Genomic DNA, 26,819 nt, shown 5'->3' on the forward strand with positions numbered 1-26,819 from the left:
TGGGTGTCAGTGGGTGCTATGGGTGTCGGGGGGCTATGGGTGTCGGTGCTATGGGTGTCAATGGGTGCAGTGGGTGTCAGTGGGTGCTATGGGGTCAATGGGGGGCATCAATGGGTCTCAGTGGGGGTCAGTGGGGGTCAATGGGTGCCAATGGGTATCAGTGGGTGTCAATGGGTATCAATGGGTATCAGTGGGTATCAATGGGTGCCACTGGGTATCAGTGGGTGTCAATGGGTATCAAAGGGTGTCAATGGGTGTCAGTGGGGGTCAATGGGTGCCAATGGGTGTCAATGGGTGTCAGTGGGTCTCAATGGATGTCAGTGGGTCTCAATGGGTCTCAATGGGTCTCAGTGGGTCTCAATGGGTGTCAATGGGTGTCAATGGGTCTCAATGGATCTCAATGGGTCTCAATGGGTCTCAATGGGTGTCAATGGATGTCAATGGGTGTCAATGGGTCTCAATGGGTGTCAATGGGTGTCAATGGATGTCAATGGATGTCAATGGATGTCAATGGGTGTCAATGGGTCTCAATGGATGTCAATGGGTCTCAATGGGTGTCAGTGGGTGTCAATGGGTCTCAATGGGTGTCAATGGGTGTCAATGGGTGCTCTCTCCCCCCAGAGGCGGAGGCGGCTCCGGGTGCCGATGGGGGCGGGGCCCTGCAGGGGGCGCTGCGGCGCATCCTGGGCGCGCTCCTGCGCTCCCCCATGGGCCCCCCCTCAGCCACTGCCATCAGGTACCGGGGCACCCATGGGTGGGGGGCACCCATGGGGGGGGCACCCAATGTGGTGGGGGGAACCCAATGGGGGTGGGTGACACCCAATAGGGGTGGGTGACACCCATGGGTGGGGGGCACCCGACAGGGGGGGCCACTCAATAGGGTTGGGGGCACTCAATGGGGTGGGGGATACCCATTGGGGATGGGGGGCACCCAATGGGGTCGGGGGCACCCAATGGGGTCGGGGGCACCCATTGGGGATGGGGGGCACCCAATGGGGTGGGGGGCACCCATTGGGGATGGGGGGCACCCAATGAGGTCGGGGGTACCCATTGGGGATGGCGATCACCCAATGGGGTGGGGGGCACCCATTGGGGATGGGGGGCACCCAATGGGGTGGGGGGCACCCATTGGGGATGGGGGGCACCCAATGAGGTCGGGGGTACCCATTGGGGATGGCGATCACCCAATGGGGTGGGGGGCACCCATTGGGGATGGGGGGCACCCAATGGAGTCGGGGGTTCACATTGGGGATGAGGAGCACCCAATGGGGTGGGGGGCACCCATTGGGGTTGGGGGGGCACCCAATGGGGTGGGGGGCACCCATGGGTGCTGACCCTCCCCCAGTGCCCCCCCGGGGGGGGGGTGAAGCTGCACCCAGGCCCCTGCGACCTGGGAGCCATCGGGAGCTGCTGGAAGGAGGCCACTACGACTCCGTGGTGAGGGGGCACCCATGGGTGCTATTGGGGGGGCACCTATGGGTGCTATGGTGGGGGGGGAACCATAGGTGCTATGGGGGGGAGGGGGGGGGAGGGGGGGGAGGGCACCCATGGGTGCTATGTGTGTGTGGGGTTCCCATGGGTGCTATTGAATGGAGGGGTTGTGGGAGTCATATGGGTGCTGTGCGGGTTATATGGGTGCTATAGGGATTATGTGGGTTATATGGGTGCTATGGGGTTGTATGGGTGCTATGGAGTTATATGGGTCCCATGGGTGCTGTGGGGGTGCTATGGGGGTTATATGGGTCCTGTGGGTATTACGGGGTTTGTATGGGTGCTATGGGGTTATGTGGGTGCTATGGGGTTATGTGGGTGCTATGGGGTTGTGGGGGTGCTATGGGGGTTACATGGGTGCTCTATGGGTGCTCTGGGGGTTATATGGGTTCTATGGGTGCTCTGCAGCAGGACTTCAGCCAGGACGTCATTGGGGTGCTGCTGCGGGTGGGGGCACCCATGGGGGGCAGCCCCATAAGCGACGGCGCCCGCGAGCTCTTCATCCAGGTATGGGGGCACCCATGGGTGCTATGGGGTGGGGGGGGCAGCCATGGGCGCTATGGAGTGGGGGGGGCACCCACGGGGGGTAATGGGGCACCCATAGGGGACAGTGGGGCACCCATAGGGGTGAGTGGAGCACCCATAAGGGGCAGTGGGGCACCCATAGGGGGCAGTGGGGCACCCAAAGGGGTGAGTGGAGCACCCATAGGTGGCAGTGGGGCACCCATAGGGGTGAGTGGAGCACCCATAGGGGGCAGTGGGGCACCCATAGGGGTGAGTGGAGCACCCATAGGGGGCAGTGGGGCACCCATAGGGGTGAGTGGAGCACCCATAAGGGGCAGTGGGGCACCCATAGGGGTGAGTGGAGCACCCATAAGGGGCAGTGGGGCACCCATAGGTGGCAGTGGGGCACCCATAGGGGGCAGTGGGGCACCCATAGGGGTGAGTGGAGCACCCATAGGGGGCAGTGGGGCACCCATAGGGGTGAGTGGAGCACCCATAAGGGGCAGTGGGGCACCCACAGGGGTCAATGGAGCACCCATGGGTGCCCCTGCCCCATAGCTCATGCTCGGAGCCTTCCCCTGCTTCGACATCCGGGACCCCAAGCGCTGGCGCCCGCCCGGGGACGGGGACCCTGAGTGAGTCAATGGGTGCTGATGGGTGCTGATGGGTGCTGATGGGTGCTGATGGGTGTTGATGGGTGCTGATGCGTGATGATGGGTGACGATGGGTGTCGATGGGTGTCGATGGGTGCTGATGGGTGTTGATGGGTGCTGATGGGTACCAATGGGTGCTGATGGGTGCTGATGGGTGCTGATGGGTGTTGATGGGTGCTGATGGGTGATGATGGGTGATGATGGGTGTCGATGGGTGTCGATGGGTGCTGATGGGTGCTGATGGGTACCAATGGGTGCTGATGGGTGTCGATGGGTGCTGATGGGTGATGATGGGTGACGATGGGTGTCGATGGGTGTCGATGGGTGCTGATGGGTGCCAATGGGGTGATTTTGGGTGATTTTGAAGCTATTTTGGGGTGATTCGGGGTGATTTGGGTGATTTTGATGCTATTTTGGGGTGATTTTGGGTGATTTTGATGCTATTTTGGGGTGATTCGGGGTGATTTGGGTGATTTTGATGCTATTTTGGGGTGATTTTGGGTGATTTTGATGCTATTTTGGGGTGATTCGGGGTGATTTGGGGTGATTTTGATGCTATTTTGGGGTGATTTGGGGTGATTTTGATGCTATTTTGGGGTGATTTGGGGTGATTTGAAGCTATTTTGGGGTGATTTTGGGGTGATTTGGGTGATTTTGATGCTATTTTGGGGTGATTTGGGGTGATTTTGAAGCTATTTTGGGGTGATTTTGGGGTGATTTGGGTGATTTTGATGCTATTTTGGGGTGATTTGGGTGATTTTGATGCTATTTTGGGGTGATTTGGGGTGATTTTGAAGCTATTTTGGGGTGATTCGGGGTGATTTGGGTGATTTTGGGGTGATTTTGGGGTGATTCGGCAGTTTTTGATGCTATTTTGGGGTGATTTGGGTGATTTTGGGGTGATTTGGGTGATTTTGGGTGATTTTGGGGTGATTTGGGTGATTTTGGGGTGATTTGGGGTGATTTTGGGGTGATTTTGGGTGATTTTGGGTGCTGACCGCTCTCCCCCCACAGCCGCCTGCCCCACGCCGTGCTGCCCCCCTCCCCCGACCACACGTACGCCCAATGGCGGCCGGAGCCCCCCCTGCCCCCCCCCGGTGAGCACCCATGGGTGCCCCTCGGGGCGCCCCCTGCTGGGCTGGGACCCCTCCCCCCCCCCCCCACTGAAGCCCCTCCCCCCCCATAGAGGAAGGGGCGGAGCCTGCGGTGCCCAATGGGGGAGGGGAGGACGATCGCCAGTGCGCCCTGTGCCTGCAGTGCGGGGACGCGCCCTGCCAGGTAGGGCACCCATGGGTGCTGTGGGGGGCAACGGGTGCTAATGGATACCAATGGGTGTCAGTGGGGGTCAATGGGTGCCCATGGGTGTCAGTGGATGCCAATGGGTGCTATGGGTGCCGTGGGTGTCAGTGGGTTCCAATGGAATACCAATGGGTATCGGTGGATACCGGGAGGTGCTCTGGGTGCCAGTGGGTGCAATTGGGTGCCGTTGGGTGCTCTGGGTGCTGTCGGTGCCAATGGGTACCAATGGGTGCTCTGGGTCCCAATGGATATCAATGGGTGCTATGGGTGCCAGTGGGTATCAGTGGGTACCAATGGGTGCTATGGGTTCCAATGGGTATCAATGGATGCCAATGGGTACCAGTGGATGCCAATGGGTGCTATGGGCGCCAGTGGGTTCCAATGGGGATCAGTGGGTGCCAGTGGGTGTCAATGGGTGCTGATGGGTTCCAGTGGGTACCAATGGATGCCATTGGGTGCTCTGGGTGCCAATGGGTTCCAATGGGTACCAGTGGATGCCAATGGGTGCTATGGGTTCCAATGGGTATCAGTGGGTATCAATGGGTGCTATGGGTGCCGATGGGTTCCAATGGATGCCCATGGGTGCTATGGGTTCCAGTGGGTACCGATGGGTGCTCTGGGTTCCAATGGGTACCGATGGGTGCAATGGGTGCCGATGGGTTCCAATGGATACCAGTGGGTACCGATGGGTGCAATGGGTGCCGATGGGTTCCAGTGGATACCAGTGGGTACCGATGGGTGCAGTGGGTTCCAATGGGTACCGATGGGTGCAATGGGTGCCAATGGGTTCCAATGGATACCAGTGGGTACCGATGGGTGCAATGGGTGCCAATGGGTTCCAATGGATACCAGTGGGTACCGATGGGTGCAGTGGGTTCCAGTGGGTACCGATGGGTGCTCTGGGTGCCATTGGGTGCTGTGGGTGCTGCTGCAGGACGAGGGCCGGCTGCTCTACATCGGGCAGAACGAGTGGACCCACGTGAACTGCGCCCTGTGGTCGGCTGAGGTCTTCGAGGAGGGCGACGGGACCCTGCGCAACGTGCACGCCGCCGTGGCCCGCGGGCGCCAGATGGTCAGCACCCATGGGTGCCACGGGGGGGGTGTTCAGTGGGGGCTATGGGGTGGTAAATGGGTGCTATGGGGTGTTCAATGGGTGCTATGGGGTGGTAGATGGGGGCTATGGGGTGGTAGATGGGGGCTATGGGGTGGTAAATGGGGGCTATGGGGTGGTAAATGGGGGCTATGGGGTGATAAATGGGGGCTATGGGGTGTTCAATGGGGCTGTGGGGTGATAAATGGGGGCTATGGGGTGATAAATGGGTGCTGTGGGGTGTTCAATGGGGGCTGTGGGATGATAAATGGGGGCTATGGGGTGGTAAATGGGGGCTATGGGGTGGTAAATGGGTGCTATGGGGTGACAAATGGGGGCTGTGGGGTGTTCAATGGGGGCTGTGGGGTGATAAATGGGGGCTATGGGGTGATAAATGGGTGCTATGGGGTGGTAAATGGGGGCTATGGGGTGGTAAATGGGGGCTATGGGGTGTTCAGTGGGGGCTGTGGGGCTGTTCAATGGGGGCTATGGGGTGGTAAATGGGGGCTATTGGGGTGTTTAATGGGTGCTATGGGGTGGTAAATGGGGGCTATTGGGGTGTTAAATGGGGGCTATGGGGTGTTCAATGGGTGCTATGGGGTGGTAAATGGGGGCTATTGGGGTGTTCAATGGGTGCTGTGGGGTGTTCAGTGGGTGCTATGGGGTGGTAAATGGGGGCTATGGGGGGTGTATGGGTGCTGGGGGGGGTATATGGGTCCTATGGGGGGTATATGGGTGGTGTGGGGTGATACATGGGTGCTATGGGGGGGTATATGAGGGCTATGGGGTGGTACATGGGTGCTGGGGGGGGTATATGGGTGATGTATCTGAGGATGCATCCATGGGGACCAGTGAGCATCCATGGGTACCACTGCTGTACCCATGGTTCCCAATGCAGCACCCATGGGTACCACTGCTGTATCCATGGTTACCACTGCTGTATCCATGGTTACCACTGCTGTATCCATGGGTACCAGTGCAGCACCCATGGTTACCACTGCTGTATCCATGGTTACCAATGCAGCACCCATGGTTACCACCACTATATCCATGGTTACCACTGCTGTACCCAAGGATGCTCAGCAGCACCCATGGTACCACTGCTGTATCCATGGTTACCACTGCTGTACCCATGGTTACCACTGCTGTATCCATGGTTACCACTGCTGTATCCGTGGTTACCACTGCTGTATCCATGGTTACCACCACTATATCCATGGTTACCACTGCTGTACCCAAGGATGCTCAGCAGCACCCATGGGTACCATTGCTGTATCCATGGTTACCACCACTATATCCATGGTTACCACTGCTGTATCCATGGTTACCACTGCTGTACCTAAGGATGCTCAGCAGCACCCATGGGTACCACTGCTGTATCCATGGTTACCACCACTATATCCATGGGTACCACTGCTGTACCCAAGGATGCTCAGCAGCACCCATGGGTACCACTGCTGTATCCATGGTTCCCAATGCAGCACCCATGGGTGCCCCTGACGCCCATGTCCCCCCCCCAGCGCTGTGAGCACTGTGGGCGCCCCGGGGCCACTGTTGGGTGCTGCCTGGCCGCCTGCCTCGCCAACTTCCACTTCATGTGCGCCCGGCGGCGCCGCGCCGCCTTCCAGCGCGACAAGAGGGTCTTCTGCCAGCGGCACGCGCGCCTGCGGGACCCTGCCGTGAGCTCTGGGGCCATGTGGGGCGCTATGGGGCTCTATGGGGTGTCTGTGGGGCTCTATGGGGTGTCTGTGGGGTGTTTGTGGGGCTCTATGGGTCAACAAGAGGGTCTTCTGCCAGCGGCACGCGCGCCTGCGGGACCCTGCCGTGAGCTCTGGGGCCATGTGGGGCGCTATGGGGCGCTATGGGGTGTCTGTGGGGCTCTATGGGGTGTCTGTGGGGCTCTATGGGGCTCTATGGGGTGTCTGTGGGGCTCTATGGGGTGTCTATGGGGTGTTTGTGGGGCTCTATGGGTCAACAAGAGGGTCTTCTGCCAGCGGCACACGCGCCTGCGGGACCCTGCCGTGAGCTCTGGGGCCATGTGGGGCGCTATGGGGCGCTATGGGGTGTCTGTGGGGCTCTATGGGGTGTCTATGGGGTGTCTGTGGGGCTCTATGGGGCTCTATGGGGTGTCTGTGGGGTCCCTGTGGGTCTCTATGGGTCTGTATGGGTCTCTATGGGGTTCCTATGGGTGTCTATGGGGTCCCTATGGGTCTCTATGGGGTCTCTATGGGTCCCTGTGGGTCTCTATGGGGTCCCTATGGGTCTCTATGGGGTCTCTATGGGTCCCTGTGGGTCTCTACGGGGTCTCTATGTGTCCCTATGGGTCCCTATGGTTCTCTATGTGTCCCTATGTGTCTCTATGTGTCTCTATGTGTCTCTATGGGTCTCTATGGGTCTCTATGGGTCTCTATGGGTCTCTATGTGTCTCTATGGGTCCCTATGTGTCTCTATGGGTCTCTATGGGTCTCTATGTGTCCCTATGTGTCTCTATGGGTCTCTATGTGTCTCCATGGGTCTCTATGGGTCTCTATGGGTCCCTATGTGTCTCTATGGGGTCTCTATGGGGTCTCTATGGGGTCTCTATGTGTCTCTATGTGTCTCTATGTGTCTCTATGGGTCCCTATGGGGTCTCTATGTGTCTCTATGTGTCTCTATGTGTCTCTATGGGTCCCTATGGGGTCTCTATGGGTCTCTATGGGTCTCTATGGATCTCTATGGGTCTCTATGGGGTCTCTATGTGTCCCTATGTGTCTCTATGGGTCTCTATGGGTCTCTATGGGTCTCCATGGGTCTCTATGGGTCTCTATGGGTCCCTATGTGTCTCTATGGGTCCCTATGTGTCTCTATGGGGTCTCTATGGGGTCTCTATGTGTCTCTATGTGTCTCTATGGGTCTCTATGGGTCCCTATGTGTCTCCCTGGGTCTCTATGGGTCTCCATGGGTCCCTATGGGTCCGCAGGCGCTGGTGCAGGATGAGGGCTTTGCGGTGCTGCGCCGGGTCCTGGTGGACTTCGGGGGCCTGAGCCTCAAGAGGAAGTTCCTGGGGGGGCTGGAGCCCGAGGCCGTGCACATGATGATCGGTCAGCAGCACCCATGGGTGCTGGGGGGGGGGGCACCTATGGGTGCTGGGGGGGGGTCCTGTGGGTGCTTATGGGGGTTCTATGGGTGCTGGGGTGGGGTCCTATGGGTGCTTATGGGGGTTCTATGGGTGCTGGGGTGGGGTCCTATGGGTGCTTATGGGGGTTCTATGGGTGCTGGGGTGGGGTCCTATGGGTGCTTATGGGGGTTCTATGGGTGCTGGGGTGGGGTCCTATGGGTGCTTATGGGGGTGTTCTATGGGTGCTGGGGGGGTCCTATGGGGGGTTAAATGGGCCTAGGGGGCACCCATGGGAGCTCGGGGGGGTCCTCTGGGTGCTGGGGGGGCACCCATAGGGTTCAGTGGGGCACCCATAGGGTTCAGTGGGGCACCCATAGGGTTCAATGGGGCACCTGTAGGGTTCAATGGGGCACCCGTAGGGTTCAGTGGGGCACCCATAGGGGTCAGTGGGGCACCCATAGGGTTCAATGGGGCACCCATAGGGCTCCATGTGGGCCACCCATAGGGTTCAGTGGGGCACCCATAGGGTTCAGTGGGGCACCCATAGGGTTCCGTGGGGCACCCATAGGGTTCAGTGGGGCACCCATAGGGTTCAGTGGGGCACCCACAGGTTTCAATGGGGCACCCATAGGGTTCAGTGGGGCACCCGTAGGGTTCAGTGGGGCACCCGTAGGGTTCAATGGGGCACCCGTAGGGTTCAGTGGGGCACCCGTAGGGTTCAATGGGGCACCCGTAGGGTTCAGTGGGGCACCCATAGGGTTCAATGGGGCACCCATAGGGCTCCATGTGGGGCACCCATGGGTGCTGACGGGGGGTTCCCGCAGGCTCCATCCGCATCGACAGCCTGGGGGCGCTGACGGAGCTGTCGGAGCGCGACGGGAGGCTGTTCCCTGTGGGATACCAGTGAGGGAGGGGGAGGGGAGGGGGGGGAGGGGAGGGGGTGGGGGAGGGGAGGGGGAGGGGAGGCTGTTCCCTGTGGGATACCAGTGAGGGAGGGGAGGGGAGGGGGGGGGGAGGGGAGGGGGGGGGAGGGGGGGGGGAGGGGAGGCTGTACCCTGTGGGATACCAGTGAGGGAGGGGGAGGGGAGGGGGGAGGAGGGGCGGGGGGGTGGGGGGAGGGGGGAGGGGAGGGGTGGGGGAGGGGTGGGGAGGGGGGGATGGGAGTCTGGTGGGGGATGGTTCATACTGGTTCTAACTGGTCCGTCCTGGTTCTAACTGGTCCATACCGGTTCTAACTGGTCTATACTGGTTCTAACTGGTCTATACTGGTTCTAACTGGTCCATACTGGTTCTAACTGGTCCATACCGGTTCTAACTGGTCTATACTGGTTCTAACTGGTCTATACTGGTTCTAACTGGTCCATACCGGTTCTAACTGGTCTATACTGGTTCTAACTGGTCTATACTGGTTCTAACTGGTCCATACCGGTTCTAACTGGTCCATACTGGTTCTAACTGGTCCATACCGGTTCTAACTGGTCCATACTGGTTCTAACTGGTCTATACTGGTTCTAACTGGTCTATACTGGTTCTAACTGGTCCATACTGGTTCTAACCGGTCCATACCGGTTCTAACCGGTCCATACTGGTCCCATACTGGTTCTGACCGGTCCGTCCTGGGCAGGTGCTGGCGCCTCTACTGGAGCACGCGGGACGCGCGGCGCCGGTGCTGGTACCGCTGCCGCATCCTGGAGCAGGCGCCGGGGGGGGAGGGGGGCGCCCGGCCCCGCCCCCCCGACATCAACCGCACCATCGCCCACGGTACGGCGCGCCCCATAGCGCCCCATGGCCGCCCCATTGATCCCTGTGGGTGACCCATAGCGCCCCATGGCCGCCCCATAGCACCCCATGCCCGCCCCATGGCTGCCCCATAGCGCCCCATGGCCCCCCCATGGCTGCCCCATAGCGCCCCATGGCTGCCCCATAGCGCCCCATAGCGCCCCATGGCCGCCCCATGGCTGCCCCATAGCGCCCCATGGCTGCCCCATAGCGCCCCATGGCTGCCCCATTGATCCCTATGGGTGACCCATTGCCCCCCATGGCCACCCCATCACCCCCCATGGTCGCCTCATTGAGGCCTATGCGTGCCCCATTGATCCCCAAGGCCATCCCATTCCACCCCATGGCCGCCCCATTGATCCCCATGGCTGCCCTGTTGATCCCTATGGATGCCCTATTGATCCCTATGGGTGCCCCATTGATCCCTATGAAGACCCCATTGATCCCTATGGGTGCCCCATTGATCCCCATGGCCACCCCATTGATCCCCATGGCTGCCACGTTGATCCCTATGGCCACCCCATTGATCCCTATGGGTGCCCCCTTTAACCCCCCCTTTCTCCCCACAGGTCCCACCCCAGGGTCCCCCCCCAGCCCCATTGCGGGGGGGGGCCCAGAAGGAGCTTGGGGCACCCCCAGCCCCCACCCCACCCGGAGACCCCCAACGGGGACCTCATCCAGGCCCCTCCCATCCCCCGGTGGGTGCTATGGGGGTAATTGGGTCAATGGGTGCTATAGGGGCTATGGGTGCTATGGGGGCAGTGGGTGCTATAGGGGCTATGGGGGTAATTGGGTCAATGGGTGCTATAGGGGTAATTGGGTCAATGGGTGCTATAGGGGCTATGGGGTCAATGGGTGCTATAGGGGCTATGGGGGTAATTGGGTCAATGGGTGCTATAGGGGTAATTGGGTCAATGGGTGCTATAGGGGCTATGGGGTCAATGGGTGCTATAGGGGCTATGGGGGTAATTGGGTCAATGGGTGCTATAGGGGCTATGGGTGCTATGGGGGTAACTGGGTCAATGGGGCTAATGTTGGCTTTGGGGGCAATGGAGGTAATGGGGGGTAATGGGGGCCATGGGTGCTATGGGTGGTAGGGGTGCTATGGAGGCAATGGGTGCTATGGGGGCAATGGGGGGCAATGGGTGCTGTGGGGGCAGTGGGGGGCAATGGGTGCTATGGGGCTGCCCCATTGACCCCCCTTGTGTTCCCCCCCCCCGCAGGCAGCGCCCCCCCCGTCCCCCGTCACATCCTGACCGTTGGGGACCCCGAGTTCCCCCCCCCCCGCCGGGCCCGCAGGACCCTGGCACCCATGGGTGCCCCCCAGCGCTGGCCCAATGGGGCACCCAATGGGTCAGTGGCGCCCAACGGGACACCCAACGGGACACCCAATGGGTCAATGGCACCCAATGGATCAATGGCGCCGAATGGACCAAGCTCAACGTCAAGGCCGTCGTCACCCATGGATCCAGCAGCACCCAATGAGCACCCATCGCCTATGGGACCAGCATCGCCTATGGGGCACCCATCGCCTATGGGCCCAGCATCACCCAATGGACCGAGCCCATCGTCACCCATGGGCCCTCCCCCGTTGTCCCCATTGGCCCTCAGCGCCCTCCTGGGGGGGGCACCCATGGGTGACAGCAGCGAGGACGAGGACGTGGGTGCCAATGGGGGCACCCATCGGGGGGGCACCCATCGGGACCCCTATGTCCACTTCAGCCGCACCGTGGTGGCCCGGCCCCCCCCGGCCCCTTGCCCCGCCCCCCCGTCGCCCCACATTGACCAATTGGATGGGGTGGACGATGGGGACAAGGGTGGGGGGGCACCCATGGGTGCCCCTCTGGGGCCAGCACCCACGGAGCACCTCCCCTCTGAGCTCGTGGACTTCGTCCTCAAGAGCATGGCGGCCAATGGCACCCAAGGGGTCAATGGGGACGGGGGCACCCAATGGGTGCCCCCCAAGGGGGATGGAGGCGGCACCCAATGGGACGGCACCCATCGAGAGGACGGCACCCACGGCCACGAGGCCCATAGCACCCAATGGGACGGCACCCATCGAGAGGACAGCACCCATGGCCACGACGCCCATAGCACCCAATGGGACGACACCCATCAAGATGGCACCCATGGCCATGATGCCCATAGCACCCAATGGGACAGCACCCATAGAGGAGACGCCGCCGCCACCCACCCCAATGGCACCCATGGGTGCACCGCCTCCGTAGGGGACAATGGGGCCCATTGGGTGCCCCCGTGGCCACCCAAGCGCCCCGGGGACCCCATGGGTGCTGGAGCACCCAAACGGGCCCGGATGGAGCCCATTGGGGCCCATGGGGACGGAGGCGAGGAGGAGATGGATGCGAGGTAAGGATCGGGCCCGCAGCACCCATGGGTGCCAGTGGGAGGCGGGAGGGGCACCTGGTGGGGCCTATGGGTGCTCATTGTGTGTGCGTGGGGGTGGTCCTGGTTGGCCCCGTGGGCCCCATTGACACCTATGGGTGCCCCATTGGCACCCTCAGGAGCACCCATGGGTGCTGCGCTGCACCCACAGGGCCATGGGGGACCCCGAAGCGAGCATCAAAGAGGAGCCCGAGGAGTTGAGTGACGGCGGCAGCTTTGGGTGAGCACCCATCTGTGGCACCCAGCACCCATAGCACCCATCCATTGCACCCAGCACCCATAGCACCCATCTATAGCACCCATCTATGGTACCCAGCACCCATCTATAGCACCCATCTGTAGCACTCATCCATGGCACCCAGCACCCATCTATAGCACTCATCCATGGCACCCAGCACCCACAGCACCCATCTATAGCACCCACCTATAGCACCCTTCATAGCACCCATCATCTTTAGCACTCATTATCCATAGCACCCATCTATAGCACCCATCATCTATAGCATCCATTCATAGCACCTATTACCCATAGCACCCATCATCTTTAGCACCCATTATCCATAGCACCCATCTATAGCACCCATTATCTATAGCACCCATCATCCATAGTGCCCATCCATAGCACCCAGCACCCATAGCACCCATCCATAGCCCCCACCCCCCTTTGTCTCCCCACAGGTCCCCCCCCACAAGCGACACCGTCCTGGACCCCCCCTGGGCCGCCTGTGCAGGTAAGGAGCACCCATGGGTGCCCCATTGCACCCTATGGGGGGAGGGGGGGGGAGGTCCTTATGGGAGCACCCATGGGTGCCCCCATCACATCCTATGGGGGGGTTCGGTTGCTATGGGAGCACCCATGGGTGCCCCTCACCCATGGGTGCCCCCCACCCATAGGTGCCAGCTCAGAGGATGAGGCCCCGCCCCCAGAGGGGCCCCTCCCCCCCCCAGGGCGCCCCCGTCTCTGCTTCGAGATCAGCAGCGAGGACGGGCTCAGGGTGACGGCGGCCTCCATCGAGGGTAGCCAATGGGAGAGCGGGATGGTGGGAGCCAATGGGAGAGCGGGATGGTGGGGGCCAATGGGAGAGCGGGATGGTGGGAGCCAATGGGAGAGCGGGATGGTGGGAGCCAATGGGAGAGCGGGATGGTGGGAGCCAGTGGGAGAGCGGGATGGTGGGAGCCAATGGGAGAGCGGGATGGTGGGAGCCAATGGGAGAGCGGGATGGTGGGAGCCAATGGGAGAGCAGGATGGTGGGAGCCAATGGGAGAGCGGGATGGTGGGAGCCAATGGGAGAGCGGGATGGTGGGGGCCAATGGGAGAGCGGGATGGTGGGAGCCAGTGGGAGAGCGGGATGGTGGGAGCCAACGGGAGGGCGGGATGGTGGGAGCCAATGGGAGAGCGGGATGGTGGGAGCCAATGGGAGGGCGGGATGGTGGGAGCCAATGGGAGGGTAGGATACTGGGATCCAATGGGAGATGGGAATAGTGGGAGCCAATGGGATCCAGGGATGGGTTAATGGGATCCAATGGGATAGAGGGGTGGGATCCAGTGGGGTGGAGGGATAATGGGATCCAATGGGATAGAGCGGTGGGATCCAGTGGGGTGCAGGGATAATGGGATCCAATGGGATAGAGGGGTGGGATAATGGGATCCAATGGGATAGAGGGGTGGGATAATGGGATCCAATGGGATAGAGGGGTGGGATAATGGGATCCAGTGGGATAGAGGGATGGGATAATGGGATCCAATGGGATAGAGGGGTGGGATAATGGGATCCAATGGGATAGAGGGGTGGGATAATGGGATCCGATGGGATAGAGGGGTGGGATAATGGGATCCAATGGGATAGAGGGATGGGATAATGGGATCCAGTGGGATAGAGGGATGGGATAATGGGATCCAATGGGATAGAGGGGTGGGATAATGGGATCCAATGGGATAGAGGGGTGGGATAATGGGATCCAATGGGATAGAGGGGTGAGATAATGGGATCAAATGGGATAGAGGGGTGGGATAATGGGATCCAATGGGATAGAGGGATGGGATAATGGGATCCAGTGGGATAGAGGGATGGGATAATGGGATCCGATGGGATAGAGGGGTCGGATAATGGGATCCAATGGGATAGAGGGGTGGGATAATGGGATCCAATGGGATAGAGGGGTGAGATAATGGGATCAAATGGGATAGAGGGGTGGGATAATGGGATCAAATGGGATAGAGGGGTGGGATAATGGGATCCAATGGGATAGAGGGGTGGGATAATGGGATCCAATGGGATAGAGGGATGGGATAATGGGATCCGATGGGATAGAGGGGTGGGATAATGGGATCGAATGGGATAGAGGGATGGGATAATGGGATCAAATGGGATAGAGGGGTGGGATAATGGGATCGAATGGGATAGAGGGATGGGATAATGGGATCCAATGGGATAGAGGGATGGGATAATGGGATCCAGTGGGATAGAGGGATGGGATAATGGGATCCAATGGGATAGAGGGGTGGGATAATGGGATCCAATGGGATAGAGGGGTGGGATAATGGGATCCAATGGGATAGAGGGGTGAGATAATGGGATCAAATGGGATAGAGGGGTGGGATAATGGGATCCAATGGGATAGAGGGGTGAGATAATGGGATCAAATGGGATAGAGGGGTGGGATAATGGGATCCAATGGGATAGAGGGGTGGGATAATGGGATCCGATGGGATAGAGGGGTGGGATAATGGAATCCAATGGGATAGAGGGGTGGGATAATGGGATCCAATGGGATAGAGGGGTGGGATAATGGGATCCGATGGGATAGAGGGGTGGGATAATGGGATCCGATGGGATAGAGGGATGGGATAATGGGATCCAGTGGGATAGAGGGATGGGATAATGGGATCCGATGGGATAGAGGGATGGGATAATGGGATCCAGTGGGATAGAGGGGTGGGATAATGGGATCCAATGGGATAGAGGGGTGAGATAATGGGATCAAATGGGATAGAGGGGTGGGATAATGGGATCCAATGGGATAGAGGGGTGGGATAATGGGATCCAATGGGATAGAGGGATGGGATAATGGGATCCAATGGGATAGAGGGGTGGGATAATGGGATCCAATGGGATAGAGGGATGGGATAATGGGATCCAGTGGGATAGAGGGATGGGATAATGGGATCCAATGGGATAGAGGGGTGGGATAATGGGATCCAATGGGATAGAGGGGTGGGATAATGGGATCCAATGGGATAGAGGGGTGAGATAATGGGATCAAATGGGATAGAGGGGTGGGATAATGGGATCCAATGGGATAGAGGGATGGGATAATGGGATCCAGTGGGATAGAGGGATGGGATAATGGGATCCGATGGGATAGAGGGGTGGGATAATGGGATCCAATGGGATAGAGGGGTGGGATAATGGGATCCAATGGGATAGAGGGATGGGATAATGGGATCCAATGGGATAGAGGGGTGGGATAATGGGATCCAATGGGATAGAGGGATGGGATAATGGGATCCAATGGGATAGAGGGGTGGGATAATGGGATCCGATGGGATAGAGGGATGGGATAATGGGATCCAATGGGATAGAGGGGTGGGATAATGGGATCAAATGGATAGAGGGGTGAGATAATGGGATCAAATGGGATAGAGGGGTGGGATAATGGGATCCAATGGGATAGAGGGATGGGATAATGGGATCCAGTGGAATAGAGGGATGGGATAATGGGATCCGATGGGATAGAGGGGTGGGATAATGGGATCCAATGGGATAGAGGGGTGGGATAATGGGATCCAATGGGATAGAGGGGTGAGATAATGGGATCAAATGGGATAGAGGGGTGGGATAATGGGATCCAATGGGATAGAGGGGTGGATAATGGGATCCAATGGGATAGAGGGATGGGATAATGGGATCCAATGGGATAGAGGGGTGGGATAATGGGATCGAATGGGATAGAGGGATGGGATAATGGGATCCAATGGGATAGAGGGATGGGATAATGGGATCCAGTGGGATAGAGGGATGGGATAATGGGATCCAATGGGATAGAGGGGTGGGATAATGGGATCCAATGGGATAGAGGGGTGAGATAATGGGATCAAATGGGATAGAGGGGTGGGATAATGGGATCCAATGGGATAGAGGGATGGGATAATGGGATCCAGTGGGATAGAGGGATGGGATAATGGGATCCGATGGGATAGAGGGGTGGGATAATGGGATCCAATGGGATAGAGGGGTGGGATAATGGGATCCAATGGGATAGAGGGGTGAGATAATGGGATCAAATGGGATAGAGGGGTGGGATAATGGGATCCAATGGGATAGAGGGGTGGGATAATGGGATCCAATGGGATAGAGGGATGGGATAATGGGATCCAATGGGATAGAGGGGTGGGATAATGGGATCGAATGGGATAGAGGGATGGGATAATGGGATCCAATGGGATAGAGGGGTGGGATAATGGGATCCGATGGGATAGAGGGGTGGGATAATGGGATCCAATGGGATAGAGGGATGGGATAATGGGATCCAGTGGGATAGAGGGATGGGATAATGGGATCCAATGGGATAGAGGGGTGGGATAATGGGATCCAATGGGATAGAGGGGTGGGATAATGGGATCCAATGGGATAGAGGGGTGAGATAATGGGATCCAGTGGGATAGAGGGATGGGATAATGGGATCCAATGGGATAGAGGGGTGGGATAATGGGATCCAATGGGATAGAGGGGTGGGATAATGGGATCCAATGGGATAGAGGGGTGAGATAATGGGATCAAATGGGATAGAGGGGTGGGATAATGGGATCCAGTGGGATAGAGGGATGGGATAATGGGATCCAATGGGATAGAGGGGTGGGATAATGGGATCCAATGGGATAGAGGGGTGGGATAATGGGATCGAATGGGATAGAGGGATGGGATAATGGGATCCAATGGGATAGAGGGGTGGGATAATGGGATCCGATGGGATAGAGGGATGGGATAATGGGATCCAATGGGATAGAGGGGTGGGATAATGGGATCGAATGGGATAGAGGGATGGGATAATGGGATCCAATGGGATAGAGGGATGGGATAATGGGATCCAGTGGGATAGAGGGATGGGATAATGGGATCCAATGGGATAGAGGGGTGGGATAATGGGATCCAATGGGATAGAGGGGTGGGATAATGGGATCCAATGGGATAGAGGGGTGAGATAATGGGATCAAATGGGATAGAGGGGTGGGATAATGGGATCCAATGGGATAGAGGGGTGAGATAATGGGATCAAATGGGATAGAGGGGTGGGATAATGGGATCCAATGGGATAGAGGGGTGGGATAATGGGATCCGATGGGATAGAGGGGTGGGATAATGGAATCCAATGGGATAGAGGGGTGGGATAATGGGATCCAATGGGATAGAGGGGTGGGATAATGGGATCCGATGGGATAGAGGGGTGGGATAATGGGATCCGATGGGATAGAGGGATGGGATAATGGGATCCAGTGGGATAGAGGGATGGGATAATGGGATCCGATGGGATAGAGGGATGGGATAATGGGATCCAGTGGGATAGAGGGGTGGGATAATGGGATCCAATGGGATAGAGGGGTGAGATAATGGGATCAAATGGGATAGAGGGGTGGGATAATGGGATCCAATGGGATAGAGGGGTGGGATAATGGGATCCAATGGGATAGAGGGATGGGATAATGGGATCCAATGGGATAGAGGGGTGGGATAATGGGATCCAATGGGATAGAGGGATGGGATAATGGGATCCAGTGGGATAGAGGGATGGGATAATGGGATCCAATGGGATAGAGGGGTGGGATAATGGGATCCAATGGGATAGAGGGGTGGGATAATGGGATCCAATGGGATAGAGGGGTGAGATAATGGGATCAAATGGGATAGAGGGGTGGGATAATGGGATCCAATGGGATAGAGGGATGGGATAATGGGATCCAGTGGGATAGAGGGATGGGATAATGGGATCCGATGGGATAGAGGGGTGGGATAATGGGATCCAATGGGATAGAGGGATGGGATAATGGGATCAAATGGGATAGAGGGGTGGGATAATGGGATCCAATGGGATAGAGGGATGGGATAATGGGATCCAATGGGGATAGAGGGGTGGGATAATGGGATCCGATGGGATAGAGGGATGGGATAATGGGATCCAATGGGATAGAGGGGTGGGATAATGGGATCAAATGGGATAGAGGGGTGAGATAATGGGATCAAATGGGATAGAGGGGTGGGATAATGGGATCCAATGGGATAGAGGGATGGGATAATGGGATCCAGTGGGATAGAGGGATGGGATAATGGGATCCGATGGGATAGAGGGGTGGGATAATGGGATCCAATGGGATAGAGGGGTGGGATAATGGGATCCAATGGGATAGAGGGGTGAGATAATGGGATCAAATGGGATAGAGGGGTGGGATAATGGGATCCAATGGGATAGAGGGATGGGATAATGGGATCCAATGGAATAGAGGGGTGGGATAATGGGATCGAATGGGATAGAGGGATGGGATAATGGGATCAAATGGGATAGAGGGGTGGGATAATGGGATCGAATGGGATAGAGGGATGGGATAATGGGATCCAATGGGATAGAGGGATGGGATAATGGGATCCAGTGGGATAGAGGGATGGGATAATGGGATCCAATGGGATAGAGGGGTGGGATAATGGGATCCAATGGGATAGAGGGGTGAGATAATGGGATCAAATGGGATAGAGGGGTGGGATAATGGGATCCAATGGGATAGAGGGATGGGATAATGGGATCCAGTGGGATAGAGGGATGGGATAATGGGATCCGATGGGATAGAGGGGTGGGATAATGGGATCCAATGGGATAGAGGGGTGGGATAATGGGATCCAATGGGATAGAGGGGTGAGATAATGGGATCAAATGGGATAGAGGGGTGGGATAATGGGATCCAATGGGATAGAGGGGTGGGATAATGGGATCCAATGGGATAGAGGGATGGGATAATGGGATCCAATGGGATAGAGGGGTGGGATAATGGGATCGAATGGGATAGAGGGATGGGATAATGGGATCCAATGGGATAGAGGGGTGGGATAATGGGATCCGATGGGATAGAGGGGTGGGATAATGGGATCCAATGGGATAGAGGGATGGGATAATGGGATCCAGTGGGATAGAGGGATGGGATAATGGGATCCAATGGGATAGAGGGGTGGGATAATGGGATCCAATGGGATAGAGGGGTGGGATAATGGGATCCAATGGGATAGAGGGGTGAGATAATGGGATCCAGTGGGATAGAGGGATGGGATAATGGGATCCAATGGGATAGAGGGGTGGGATAATGGGATCCAATGGGATAGAGGGGTGGGATAATGGGATCCAATGGGATAGAGGGGTGAGATAATGGGATCAAATGGGATAGAGGGGTGGGATAATGGGATCCAGTGGGATAGAGGGATGGGATAATGGGATCCAATGGGATAGAGGGGTGGGATAATGGGATCCAATGGGATAGAGGGGTGGGATAATGGGATCGAATGGGATAGAGGGATGGGATAATGGGATCCAATGGGATAGAGGGGTGGGATAATGGGATCCGATGGGATAGAGGGATGGGATAATGGGATCCAATGGGATAGAGGGGTGGGATAATGGGATCGAATGGGATAGAGGGATGGGATAATGGGATCCAATGGGATAGAGGGGTGGGATAATGGGATCCGATGGGATAGAGGGGTGGGATAATGGGATCCAATGGGATAGAGGGGTGAGATAATGGGATCAAATGGGATAGAGGGGTGGGATAATGGGATCCAATGGGATAGAGGGATGGGATAATGGGATCCAGTGGGATAGAGGGATGGGATAATGGGATCCAATGGGATAGAGGGGTGGGATAATGGGATCCAATGGGATAGAGGGGTGGGATAATGGGATCCAATGGGATAGAGGGGTGAGATAATGGGATCCAATGGGATAGAGGGGTGGGATAATGGGATCCAATGGGATAGAGGGGTGGGATAATGGGATCCAATGGGATAGAGGGATGGGATAATGGGATCCAATGGGATAGAGGGGTGGGATAATGGGATCGAATGGGATAGAGGGATGGGATAATGGGATCCAATGGGATAGAGGGGTGGGATAATGGGATCCGATGGGATAGAGGGATGGGATAATGGGATCCAATGGGATAGAGGGGTGGGATAATGGGATCGAATGGGATAGAGGGATGGGATAATGGGATCCGATGGGATAGAGGGGTGGGATAATGGGATCCAATGGGATAGAGGGGTGAGATAATGGGATCAAATGGGATAGAGGGGTGGGATAATGGGATCCAATGGGATAGAGGGATGGGATAATGGGATCCAGTGGGATAGAGGGATGGGATAATGGGATCCAATGGGATAGAGGGGTGGGATAATGGGATCCAATGGGATAGAGGGGTGGGATAATGGGATCCAATGGGATAGAGGGGTGAGATAATGGGATCCAATGGGATAGAGGGGTGGGATAATGGGATCCAATGGGATAGAGGGGTGGGATAATGGGATCCAATGGGATAGAGGGATGGGATAATGGGATCCAATGGGATAGAGGGGTGGGATAATGGGATCGAATGGGATAGAGGGATGGGATAATGGGATCCAATGGGATAGAGGGGTGGGATAATGGGATCCGATGGGATAGAGGGATGGGATAATGGGATCCAATGGGATAGAGGGGTGGGATAATGGGATCGAATGGGATAGAGGGATGGGATAATGGGATCCAATGGGATAGAGGGGTGGGATAATGGGATCCGATGGGATAGAGGGGTGGGATAATGGGATCCGATGGGATAGAGGGGTGGGATAATGGGATCCGATGGGATAGAGGGGTGGGATCCAGTGGGGTGCAGGGATAATGGGATCCAGGGATGGGATGAGGGATATTATGGGATGTGGGGTATTATGGGATGTGGGATATTATGGGATGTGGGGTATTATGGGATGCGGGGTATTATGGGATGCGGGGTATTATGGGATGTGGGGTATTATGGGATGTGGGGTATTATGGGATGTGGGGTATTATGGGATGTGGGATACAGGGATGGGATGCGGGGTATTATGGGATGCGGGGTATTATGGGATGCAGGGTATTATGGGATGTGAGGTATTATGGGATGCGGGGTATTATGGGATGCGGGGTCATACTCACGGCTCCATGCTGGTGCAGGGGCCTGGGCCGCGGTGCTGGAGCAGGTGCAGGAGGCGCGCGCCAAGGCCCGGCTCAAGCAGCTCTCGTTCGCCGGTGGGTGCCCCCCCATCTCCCCCAACCCCTATGGGTGCCGATGGGTGCCATTGACACCAATGGGTGCTGATGGGTGCTGATGGTTGTCTCTGACACCCATGGGTGCTGAATGGTTGTGGTGGGTGCTGCTGACAGCCATGGGTGCTGATGGGTGCTGTTGACACCCATAGATGCTGGTGGGTGCAGTTGATAGCCGGGGTTGCTGATGATTGTCGCTGACACCCATGGGTGCCAGTGGGTATCAGTGGATATCAATGGGTGTCAGTGGATGACAGTGGGTACCAATGAGTGTTAATGGGTACCAGTGGATGTCAGTGGGTACCAATGGGTGCCGCTGGGTGCCAATGGTTACCAATGGGTGTCAGTGGATGTCAGTGGGTGCTGATGGGTGCCGATGGGTGTCAATGGTTATCAGTGGGTGCAAATGGATGTCAGTGGATGCTGATGGGTGCCGATGGGAGTCAGTGGTTACCAATGGGTGTCAGTGGGTATGAATGGATGTCAGTGCTTACCAATGGGTACCAGTGGGTGCTGAAGGGAACCAATGGGTGCCGATGTGAGCTGATGGGTGCCGATGGGTAAGGGTGGGTGTCGATGGGTGCCGATGGGTGCCGCTGGGTGCCAGTCGGTACCGATGGGTGTCAGTGGATGTCAGTGGTTACCGATGGGTGCTGCTGGGTGTCGATGGGTGCCGACGGGTGTCGATGGATGTCAGTGGTTACCGATGGGTGCTGATGGGTGCTGACGGGTGCCAGTCGGTGCCGCTGGGTGCCACTGGGTGTCGATGGGTGCCGACGGGTGTCCTGGGTGCCGATGGGTGTGAATGGATGTCAGTGGTTACCGATGGGTGCCAGTCAGTGCCGATGGGTGCCGCTGGGTGTTGATGGGTGCCGATGGGTGTCAATGGATGTCAGTGGTTACCGATGGGTGCCAGTCGGTGCCGCTGGGTGCCGCTGGGTGTCGATGGGTGCCGGTGGGTGTCAATGGATGTCAGTGGTTACCGATGGGTGCCAGTCGGTGCCGATGGGTGCCGCTGTGTGTCAATGGATGTCAGTGGTTACCGATGGGTGCCAGTCGGTGCCGATGGGTGCCGCTGGGTGTCGATGGGTGCCGCTGTGTGTCAATGGATGTCAGTGGTTACCGATGGGTGCCAGTCGGTGCTGATGGGTGCCGCTGGGTGTCGATGGGTGCCGCTGGGTGTCAATGGATGTCAGTGGTTACCGATGGGTGCCAATGGGTGCCGATGGGTGTCAATGGATGTCAATGGTTACCGATGGGTGCCGCTGGGTGTCGATGGGTGCCGGTGGGTGTCAATGGATGTCAGTGGTTACCGATGGGTGCCAGTCGGTGCCGATGGGTGCCGCTGTGTGTCAATGGATGTCAGTGGTTACCGATGGGTGCCAGTCGGTGCCGATGGGTGCCGCTGGGTGTCGATGGGTGCCGACGGGTGTCCTGGGTGCCGTGCAGGGATGAGCGGGCTGCGGGTGCTGGGCATGCACCACGACGCCGTCGTCTTCCTGCTGGAGCAGCTCCCGGGCGCTGGCTCCTGCTCCCGGTACCGCTTCCGGTACCACCCGCGCCGGGAGCGGGGCCCCCCCCACAGCCCCCCCCACAACCCCTCCGGCTGCGCCCGCGCCGAGCTCTACCTGCGGTGGGTGCCAGCGGGGGTAATGGGAGTCAGTGGGTGTCAGTGGGGGTAATGGGTGTCAATGGGAGTCAGTGGAGGCTATGGGGGTCAGTGGGAGTCAGCAGGTGTCAATGGGAGTCAGTGGGTGCCAATGGGTATCAGTGGAGGTCAGTGGGTGTCAGTGGGGGCTATGGGTATCAATGGGAGTCAGTGGGGATCAATGGGTATCAGTGGGGGTCAGTGGGTGTCAGTGGGGGCTATGGGTATCAATGGGTGTCAATGGGGATCAATGGGTATCAGTGGGGGTCAGTGGGTGTCAATGTGGGCTATGGGTATCAATGGGTGTCAATGGGTGTCAATGGGGATCAATGGGTATCAGTGGGGGTCAGTGGGTGTCAATGTGGGCTATGGGTATCAGTGGGAGTCAATGGGGGCTATGGGACTGAGTGGGCGCAGTGGGGGGCAGTGGGAGTCAACGGGGGCTATGGGTATCAATGGGGGGCAGTGGGAGTCATGGGGATCAATGGGTGCCAATGGGTATCAGTGGGGGTCAGTGGGTATCAGTGGGGGTTATGGGACTGAGTGGGGGCAGTGGGGGGCAATGGGAGTCAGTGGGTGCCAATGGGTGTTAGTGGGAGTCAGTGGGGATCAATGGGTATTAATGGGTGTCAATGGGCATCAATGGGTTTCAGTGGGTGTCAGTGCCAATGGGCATCAGTGCCCCTCAATGTGTACCTATTCCCTTCCATCCACCTCCACCATTGTACCAGCACCCTTGGGGCACCCCCTAGGTGCCCCCCAGCACCCATGGGTGCCCCATTGTGACCCCCCCACCCTTTCCCCCCCCCCCATAGCAAATGCACCTTCGACATGTTCAGCTTCCTGGCATCCCAGCACCGCACCCTGCCCGAGGGGCCCCCCCCCCGTGAGGACGAGGAGGACGAGGTGCAGCTCAAACCCACACGGTGAGCACCCATGGGTGCCCCCTGCACCCATAGTTTGGGGGGGGGGGGGGTTGGGGTTGGGAGGACCCATGGGTGCCCCCTGCACCCATAGTGGGGATTGGGGTTGGGGGCACCCATGGGTAGGGGTTGGGGTCGGGGCACCCATGGGTGCTGGTTGGGGTCAGAGGCACCCATGGGTGGTGGTTGGGGTCGGAGGCACCCATGAGTGGTGGTTGGGGTTGGGGGCACCCATGGGTGGGGGTTGGGGTCAGGGGCACCCATGGGTGCTGGTTGGGGGTCGGAGCACCTTTGGGTGCCCTGACCCCGCCCCCAGCCGTGCCACCAGCCTGGAGCTGCCCATGGCCATGCGCTTCCGGCACCTCAAGAGAACGGCGAAGGAGGCGGTCGGGGTCTATCGGTGAGGGCACGGGGGTGATGGGTGCCAATGGGGTCAATGGGTGTCAATGGGTGTCATTGGGGTCAATGGGTGTTAGTGGGTGTCAATGGGGTCAATGGGTGGCATTGGGGGTCAATGGGTGGGAATGGGGTCAATGGGTGCCAATGGGAGTCTATGGCGTCAGTGAGTGCAGTGAAGTCAATGGGGTCAATGGGTGTGAATGGGTGCCAGTGGGGTCAGTGGGGGTGAATGGGGTCAATGGGGGTCAATGGGTAAGAATAGCTGCCAATGGGTATCAATGGGTGCCAATGGGTGTCAATGGGGTCAATGGTTGCCAGTGGAGGTAATGGGTGCCAATGGGGTCAATGGGTACCAATGGGTGTCAGTGGGTCCCAATGGGTGTCAATGGGTGCCAATGTGTCCCAATGGGTGCCAATGCGTACCAATGGGTGCCAATGGAGTCAATGGGTCCCGATGGGTGCCAGTGCGTACCAATGGGTGTCAGTGGGTACCAATGGGTCCCAATGGGTGTCAGTGGGTCCCAGCGGGTGCCAGTGCATACCAATGGGTGCCAATGGGTGCCGTGCCCTCCAGCTCGGCCATCCACGGCCGGGGCCTGTTCTGCAAGCGGAACATCGAGGCCGGGGAGATGGTGATCGAGTACTCGGGCATCGTCGTGCGCTCCGTGCTCACCGACAAGAGGGAGAAGTTCTACGACAGCAAGGTGGGGCCTGCCCCACAGCGACCCATAGAGGGACCCATGGAGAGCCCCATAGAGGGACCCATAGAGAGCCCCATGGAGGGACCCATAGAGAGCCCCATAGCACCCCATAGCAGGACCCACAGAGAGCCCTATAGAGGGACCCATAACAGTGCCTTGGGGATACTAAAGGGGCGCCATAGGGACACCATAGAGATGTCATTTGGGACGCATTGAGGATACCATGAGAATGACGTCTCCAGCCCCATAGTCACCTACCCAGCCCCATAACTCCCCCCCAGCCCCATAACTCCCTCCCCATCCCCATAGGTCCCCCCTCCAGCTCCATAGCTCCCTCTGCAGCTCCACAACCTCCCCAGTCCCATAACTCCCCCCCAGCCCCGCAAGTTACCCCCAGCCCCATAACTCTCCCTCTAGCCCCATAACTCCCTCCCCAGCCCCATAACTCCTTCCATAGCCCCTTAACTCCCTCCGCAGCCTCGCAACTTCCCCAGCCCCACAACCTCCCCAGCCCCATAACTCCCTCCTCAGCCCCACAAGTTACCCCCATCCCCACACCCCCCCCCAGCCCCATATGTTACCCCTACCCCCATAGCTCTCCCCCATCCCCATCACCCCCATCCCCATAACTCCTTCCATAGCCCCTTAACTCCCTCCGCAGCCTCGCAACTTCCCCAGCCCCACAACCTCCCCAGCCCCATAACTCCCTCCTCAGCCCCACAAGTTACCCCCATCCCCACACCCCCCCCAGCCCCATATGTTACCCCTACCCCCATAGCTCTCCCCCATCCCCATCACCCCCATCCCCATAGCTCCCCCCCAGCTCCATAGCTCCCTTTTCAGCCCCACAACCTCCCAGGCCCCGAAACTCCAACCCAGCCCCATAACTCTCCCCCTAGCCCCATAACTCCCTCCCCAGCCCCGTAACTCCCTCCCTAGCCCCTTAACTCCTTCCCCAGCCTCACAACCTCCCCAGCCCCATAGCTCCCTCCCCATCCCTATAACTCCCTCCCCAGCCCCATAGCTCCCTCCCCATCCCTATAACTCTCTCCCCATCCCCACAACCTCCCCATCCCCATAACTCCCCTCCAGCCCCATAAGTTACCCCCATCCCCACAGCTCTCCCCCATCACCCCCATCCCCATAGCTTCCCCCCCAGCCCCATAAGTTACCCCAATCCCCACAACCCCCCCCAAGCCCCATATCTCCCCCTAACCCCCTCCCCGTGACAGGGCATCGGGTGCTACATGTTCCGCATGGACGCGGCGGAGGTGGTGGACGCCACGATGCACGGCAGCGCGGCGCGGTTCATCAACCACTCCTGCGAGCCCAACTGCTACTCGCGGGTGATCCAGGTGGAGGGCGCCAAGCACATCGTCATCTTCGCGCTGCGCCGCATCCTGCGCGGCGAGGAGCTCACCTACGACTACAAGTTCCCCATCGAGGAGCCCGCTGCCAAGCTGCCCTGCAACTGCGGCGCCCGCCGATGCCGGCGCTTCCTCAACTGAGGGGCA

The 26,819-nt window shown here is 58.2% G+C and overlaps 1 protein-coding gene and 1 long non-coding RNA gene across 2 annotated transcripts; both read left to right on the forward strand.

Annotated features, from left to right (window-relative positions):
* The first annotated feature begins 1,843 nt into the window (after window positions 1–1,843).
* LOC133264636 (histone-lysine N-methyltransferase 2B-like) lies at window positions 1,844–26,819 on the forward strand. The gene is made up of 20 exons (XM_061444467.1): window positions 1,844–1,998; window positions 2,554–2,630; window positions 3,663–3,745; window positions 3,835–3,926; window positions 4,882–5,019; window positions 6,558–6,716; window positions 7,997–8,117; window positions 8,959–9,037; window positions 9,759–9,895; window positions 10,483–10,611; window positions 11,137–12,280; window positions 12,468–12,536; window positions 12,995–13,047; window positions 13,211–13,333; window positions 21,542–21,616; window positions 23,084–23,267; window positions 24,098–24,208; window positions 24,522–24,605; window positions 25,179–25,308; window positions 26,538–26,819. Exons 1-20 carry the CDS (start codon window positions 1,876–1,878, stop codon window positions 26,811–26,813), a joined length of 3,387 nt encoding a protein of 1,128 aa, XP_061300451.1. The 5' UTR covers window positions 1,844–1,875; the 3' UTR covers window positions 26,814–26,819.
* On the forward strand, window positions 12,492–13,235 carry LOC133264633 (uncharacterized). The gene is made up of 3 exons (XR_009741726.1): window positions 12,492–12,536; window positions 12,995–13,047; window positions 13,211–13,235. It is a non-coding gene; the product is annotated as an uncharacterized LOC133264633 (long non-coding RNA).

This window comes from Pezoporus flaviventris, unplaced genomic scaffold (assembly GCF_033815535.1).
Source record: "Pezoporus flaviventris isolate CSIRO_AGI_PZ_B2104156 unplaced genomic scaffold, CSIRO_AGI_Pfla_v1 ptg000900l, whole genome shotgun sequence".
NCBI classification, from domain to species: domain Eukaryota; kingdom Metazoa; phylum Chordata; class Aves; order Psittaciformes; family Psittacidae; genus Pezoporus; species Pezoporus flaviventris.

Bases quoted from the DNA above. Each gene is read 5' to 3' on its own strand.
- LOC133264636 (XM_061444467.1), top strand. From the start codon at position 1,876: ATGGGTTCTATGGGTGCTCTGCAGCAGGACTTCAGCCAGGACGTCATT. The intron at 2,631-3,662 runs GTGAGTCAATGG...CTCCCCCCACAG, and splicing joins CCCGGGGACGGGGACCCTGA to CCGCCTGCCCCACGCCGTGC. The intron at 13,048-13,210 runs GTAAGGAGCACC...CCCCACCCATAG, and splicing joins CCCCTGGGCCGCCTGTGCAG to GTGCCAGCTCAGAGGATGAG.